The sequence below is a fragment of the Buceros rhinoceros genome, unplaced genomic scaffold, assembly GCF_000710305.1.
Source record: "Buceros rhinoceros silvestris isolate BGI_N320 unplaced genomic scaffold, ASM71030v1 scaffold9789, whole genome shotgun sequence".
In the NCBI taxonomy this organism is placed as follows: Eukaryota; Metazoa; Chordata; class Aves; order Bucerotiformes; family Bucerotidae; genus Buceros; species Buceros rhinoceros.
The window spans coordinates 21,206-27,989 of NW_010430909.1; the positions used below are offsets into that span (position 1 = coordinate 21,206).

The following is a 6,784-nucleotide window of genomic DNA, read 5'->3' on the forward strand; positions in this document are numbered from 1 at the left end:
TGGCTACGATATTATTCATGGCATCAAACGGCTTCTCCTGCGCAGTTGTTGCACTGCCTGCACTTGATGTTACCAAGCTGTTTTGCTTCACAGTTGACCCTAGCTTCCCAGAATTGATCATCTGATGAATTTTATTAACTATATCAAACAGAGACTTGGAGAGAGAGAAAGAAAAGCACACAAGGAGTCTTGAGCACAGAGCTTTTGTGAAGGCAAAAATACATTCTCTAAATGTATTTCACTTTCTTTTTTGCATAAGCAAACAGCACGAGAGTCATCAGAGTTAGATTCCGATGAGTCTGGCGGTTTGCACAGTCAGGTATGCCTAGGAGGCCCATATCACCCATCAGTAAAGTCAAGCCTGTTGGCATTAGGGGCAGTCGGACATTCCCTTGCGGGACTCTACTAACACTATACACAAACTGATTGCTAAAAGACGACCTCAGTACACAGAAGCTTTTCACCGTTTACCTTGAAATAGACATGAAAAAGTTCACTCTAGAGTACTCTGAAAGTGCATAGCAACTTCAGTGATACCCATACTAGTTTCAAAAGACTGCCAGTGACTTAGTTCAATTATTACTTTAAAAACAGAAATTATGCTTTTTAAGACTTGGTACTCAGAACAATACACAGAAGGAAGAAACACTTCCTATGAGCAGTCTAATAAACAACAAATTGACAGCAATGGAATATTATTTCTTACTTCATTCTCTATTGGCAGCACACAGTCTGCGTGTTCACTAAGCTCCTTCATAGCCAGAACGCTGTTATATGGAGAAGTAATCACATCATCTTCACCGGAGGGATAAACTGCAGTAACGAATCTGTATACTTCTGGGAATTCATCCTCAAGCAAACTTAGCACAAAAGTTCCAAGACCGGATCCTGTCCCTAATTATGAATGAGGACAGAATGAGAAGAGAAAAGGTTCCCCATGTCACCTTAAGCTTTCAGTCTCCTATGTTGGACACATACAGCTTTTCATTCAAAAATATCAGTGAATACTTTTTGAAGCATTTGGCTGACAGTAGAGGCTACTCAGATTTAAATTAAATCAGGAAAGTGCTGTAAGGTCCCAGATATCAAAACAGCTAAGTTACAGAAGTATTTCCCATAATATACCAGACAGGATGAAGTATAAAATCTCAAAAACTTCTGCAAACCAAAAAGTCCTGTTTCATAACCAACATTTTTCTGATGTAGTATTTTTATTTCTTATTTTAAAAATTTTAATTTGGATTTTGAAATAAAAAGTTTGTTTGAAAAACATTGAACTGCCCCTAATAATTATTATTTTACTTTCCTTCAGGGCTTTCTTTATAAAGCTTTCTCATTCTCCAGTCAAAACCAGAACAACCCTTTACCTCCAGCACACACACTTTTTATTCTCTTTAGCACTAAGCACATAACACTGAGTTCAAATCTGAGAACTGAACTGTGGGTTAGCTGTCCTGGACAGCTAACACACCCAGCGGCAGACAGTTTCATCTATGAACAAACCAACAATTTTCTGCAATAAGGGAAACAATATCTGCAGGGTCTCTCAAATGAAACAAATGGGCACAATAAAGGCCCTCGACACAACTCTTGCTTCATATTGAGAGCGATTTTCTGTGTCTTTTTCCATATCACAACTGGTTAGAATCCACGCTCCCCCGCGTTTCTGGGGGAGGAAGGCTTAGTGGCAATACAGTAATGACAAAGCTACAGCAGAAGTCTCCTTCAAAGCCTTTCAGAAAACTCTTGCCCCGCGATTAAAAACGTCATTGTTGTAATCAAGCTGTCAGTGTTTCCAGGACACTGGGTCGTCTTCTCCTTACTACTAATACCTCAGTGTTTCCTTGTATTTGGTACCTGCCTCGAGCCACCCACTGCCTCGTATTCTACATTTTAGCTGTATTTTTGTTCTGGGTAGCATTTACCTTAGTTCATGATTAGGGCTGCTCAGTGCTCTAACAAAACAAATAATAAATAATTCACTTAATTGGACCGTGTTAAATTTTTTATTCTGCATTCTGAATGGCGTAGATCATTGCATTGATTTTCTTTTCAAGATGCAGGTTTTTCTTTTTCACCTGTGGCTGGTGCAGCCACACTAACTATAAAACAAATTACTTACCACCTCCCATAGAATGAATTATTAAAAAACTCTGTAGACAGTCACAGTGTTCTGCGGTTTTCCTCAGCTTTTCCACAATGTTTTCCCCGTACTGAGAGCCATATAGCTTGTGACCTACAGCCCTGAGGATAAGAAAAGTACTTTAAAAAAAAATTCCAACACTCCATCTTTCAGGTTGTTATTTCAACTCCTCCTATTTAAACATTTTAGAGTTTGGAGTCCAAAGCTGGGTACAACACCTCATTTGTGAGAGTTGCTAAGGTGTGACTGAATACGGGAGTCAGGACACCGATAAACCCACAGGTTTTAATCACCAGGATGCAAGCAGCACCAAGTCCACAGCTTTGGAGCGTGCACTATCATGTTGTGCCAATAAGAAAATAAACTCCCACGCTGGAGGATCAAACTGTAATCATGAAATGAAAGTTATACACTCCTTGACAAAAAGGGCTGTGTGATAGGAGCACTGATCTTCCTTCAAGTCCTACGTGAGTCAGTTGCTACCAGTAAGAAAAAACCCCTAAACAGCTCATTTTCACCACGCTTGCCTGCTAGATGGTGAAGGTACGGGATGCTTTATTCCCCGTATTTCACTCTTGCGGTACATTTGCTGATGATGTGCTTTTCATTCTGTAGTGCACTGAATATTTTCACAGGCACATCAAGGTCTTGGTGAAAATTTGGAATTCATTATGTTAATTAATCTTTTTCTCAATTTTTCGTATTGGTAATGTAGTTTATATGCACCAAGCCAGACTCTAGTGCTTAGAAATCAGAAGTGCATTTGTTCATCGATGTCATTTCCACACTAGTTGCAGTCTCAAAGTAGATTATGGCTTCGACTGAACAATGGAAGCAGCTGAATACCAAAGCAACAAAAATAAAAAGCACGTTCTTTTGAAGAAGGAAATCAAAAAAGAGGAAGAAAAAATAGACAAAATAATATATCAGCATAATTCTCCCCCTGCAAAAGACTTCTCAAAGCCCTCCTCCAGGCAACACTGGCTCCAAAGTTTACTGGTAGTATGCTGCAGCTCCCCAGGTGCAGGAGGAACCAGAAAGCTACTGCTGGCATTTGAAAAGGGAAATGATGTCTAATTAGTTGCTAAGAAATGCTTTCCGAAGAGATTCTCACCAGTTGTTTCCCGAACCAGAAACATCTGTGATAAGCTGTGTGCTATCAAACACATCCCTCAGCGGTCCCTGCAGGATTTCATTCACCACACCCTCCTCCATGTCAATCAGCAGCGCCTTTGCAAAAGGAAAGAATTAAAAGTCAGTCAGTAAGCAAACCACCCTTCGACACAACCACACAAAGAAACACAAAATTATTTACCATACATAAAAGATATGCTGTTTGCACTGTGCTCCCGATAAACTTTTTTTTATTGATTTATTAACTAGGAGACCAACTAGATTTACCCTGGCTGATTCGTTAGAAGTCGTTCAACAGGACAACGTTTCAGATAATGCAATTTTGTTAAAATTTTATAATATGTTGCTCCAATAGCTAGGGATAAAGAAATTAAAGCATTTTTATGTTTCAAATTTTCTTGCTTCTTAATCACTTAAAGCGGCTCAAAGAAACCCACTCCTTAGAAAATTCAAATAAAGACTTGGTTGGTAATATCTGCCATTATTTTATTAAAATTATCATTTAAATTACTCAGCAAGACTGCGGCAACTGCATTACTCCACCGAACCATAGAAGTTACCATTAGAAATTACTTCTAATAGGAAAATTTCTAAAACCACATGCAATTATAAGGACTCTATGAAAACTCTCACACAGTTGGACATAATTACGCAGTGTAAAAAGAACGACCTTAACAGATTGCCTTACTCGTGCTTTTAAAGAGCAGATTTTTCCTTTGTAAATATCAGGACCATCTCCACCACTTCTGAAAAAGAAAAGTTCGAAGAAATCCAGGCTCGGAATCATAATATAAAATAAGGCAATTTTTATTCAAATTCCCTTCTTAATTTTCCTTTTTTTTTTCCTCCAGGATTGGTTGTACTGAGCCAACCTATGGAACTGTGTGCAATCACATTTCCTCCACAGAGAACGTTGGTGCTCCTGAACTCGAAGGGCAAGATATTTCCATCTGGGCAAACTGTATTCAACACAGGGGAAAAAAAAAGCAGGGATACTGGAGGATGGATCTGACTCTCCCGTCAGTTATTTACCTAATCTGGGTACTGGTCAAGCCTAAATTTAAAGCACCTCTTAGACTATTCTAGTGTCAACAACAACATCTGAAAACATCAGCTGAAATTCGCTACAGTACCCCATGTTCCGACCATGCTCAACCCCGTCAGGAACGAGCATGGGGCTGCGCTGGATTCCTCAAGGACCTTGTGCCCCCAGCCTCAGAGAAGCTGTCTAGACGCTTCTCAAGAGCTGAGCAGCCCCCCGCAGCCTCCAGCCTCCAATACTCATGCGATACCTCCAGCCTGCACAAATCCCTGTATGAGCCCACTATGGCACCAGTAAACCCAGCTAGAGAAGTTGTATTTCTCTTTAGGGCCTAACAAAACTAAAAGAGGGGAAAACCCCCTAAAATCAACACTTTTTTCTCTTACTACTGTCCTTGTGGTCTTTCATACCAGACCATACTCTCAATTGCTCTCAAGTTAAAGCTGAAAAGAAATCCCCACGTTCCCCAGGTTTCAGACATGCATTTCTACCTCTACAACCACACACATGCATAAGCATGTCTCCCATTTTACCGAGTTCACCGGAAGAGGAAAAAAGTCTGCCTGGTTCTGCCAGAGCGCTGTTCACAGCTGTTCCTGACAGCGTAGCCCACCTGCATGAATTACGTTGAACAGTGGTTTGGCTTAGCAGAGAAGACTGTGGTTTGTCACTTTGATGCTTCCAATGACCTGAGAGGTGAACTAGTTCTTTAAGAAAACCAGAACAAACCCCAACAGTTACAAAAGGCCAAAACCTCACAGCCGGAGCAACAGAGTCTGAAACGACTCTCCCTAACGGAAGCGTGGTTCGAGGGTACAGTTAAAAGTGGGAATTGTTTCAACAGGAACATGAACAGCTCCCGGAAAAGACGAGATTTGAATAACCGTTATTCTGTTTCGCTGGCAGAGGAATCTTCCTCGAAACTTCGACAGTCTTCAGTGAGGTAAGTCCTTCCTCTCGAGAGAAAACAGGTGTTTCTATTGCAGCCAACCCGTCAGTTATTACTGTGGTGGTTGCACCCGGCACACACAGAAACACAGACATTCTGTACAACCAAATTTCCTTGGTGAAAAGAAAAAGAGAAGATATTCTAGGAACTGCCCACAAGAACGGCAACGATAAACTGCAATGCACTGGCATCTTCTTTCGAAGAGCTAAAATTTGAGACAAACCTCAATGCCACGCACATGCTGGGCTGCAGCCTTCCATACGATGGAAGGAAATGGAGGCTGGTCAAACACTCTTTAATTAAACTCTGAGCAGAATACAAAAAAGCAAAATCTTTTTCTAGCACAAACTAATACGACAAAGAAAGCATTGCTTAGGAGAAGACACTAAAATTACTGACCTACTATATTAAGCTCACGAGCTGCTTCATAAGACTTACCTTGTATCTACATTCCTGAAGAAACTGCTTAGTGCTTCATCATAAATTCCTTTCTATAAGGAAACGACACGACATAAGATGATGTGCAACATCAGAAATTCTCAGCACTTCTTCATGGCACAATTTAAGTTGGAAGGGACCTCTGAAGGTCACCTGTCAAACCTCCCCCACTCCAATCGGAGCGTCAGCTCCAAAGAGAGCATTTCATTGAAGCATCAGCTCGATATTAACAACTGAAGGGAGGACATAACTAGGAAATTAATTTTTCAGCACAAGATTAAACAACTACGCTTCCATAATTTCTAAAGGTTTAGGATTTTACTGAAGGTGCCAGTGCAATTATTAAATTGAATAGCTGCCACTGCGCTGACCCAGTTCATCCCTGATACGACACCCAGTTCCTCACTGGTATCACGGCCATGAAGTTCTGCGGAAAGAAACGCACACTACACTGTTTCACTGATCCCTAAATCCCCTGCTGCGGGGTGGCGTGGGAATTACCCACCCCACCAAAAAGCTACAGACCTGGCAAGTTTAGATACTTTATTATTTTATAGATTGCTTAGAATAATCCTAAAGACCTGATGAAGCAGAACTTGGCAGTCACTGTTCCCGGCCACACCGAACCCAAGAGACTCTCCACATGCACATGCACTTCACGCGAAGCCTTTCCGCAGCTGCTCCAACAGAAGGCGTTGCAAAGGACTGCTCATCGCTGCCTGTTCGCAGACACTGTCTGGCAGGAAACAGTCTCTCTATATCACGGCACGAAGAGCGGCGTTTGCTCGGGGTACTCAAGACAGCCCCACGCTGCCTGTGCTCTTTTGGTCAGCACGGCTGTGCGGTAAATCACTCGCTTCACGAACGAGCCCTGAGCAGCCCTCTCTCCTCACTGACTGCCTCTGCGCTGACACCCGCCCGTAGGGAGACACCCTGGGCTGCTCCAGCGGAAAGGCGCGACAAAGCGGACCTGAACCGGGGGTTTGCTCGCAACCAAGCGGCCTCAGTTTAGAGTCAATGACAACTCGGTGCTTGGCAGGCACAGCGGAGCACACGGAAGGGCGCCAGGCGCGCCGGG

At 42.2% G+C, this 6,784-nt stretch overlaps 1 protein-coding gene across 1 annotated transcript in view; it reads right to left on the reverse strand.

The window, feature by feature from the left end:
- Positions 1-5,759, reverse strand: part of TUBE1 (tubulin, epsilon 1) — a gene marked incomplete at its 5' end in the record, with an annotated part of 10,041 nt that extends 4,282 nt beyond the window's left edge. Inside the window, 6 exons of the mRNA XM_010143194.1 lie at positions 8-154; positions 707-894; positions 2,123-2,244; positions 3,258-3,373; positions 3,966-4,023; positions 5,707-5,759. Of these exons, the coding sequence (XP_010141496.1) occupies positions 8-154; positions 707-894; positions 2,123-2,244; positions 3,258-3,373; positions 3,966-4,023; positions 5,707-5,759 (684 nt within the window). The remainder of the gene's footprint in view (positions 1-7; positions 155-706; positions 895-2,122; positions 2,245-3,257; positions 3,374-3,965; positions 4,024-5,706) is intronic.
- Positions 5,760-6,784: the final 1,025 nt, after the last annotated feature.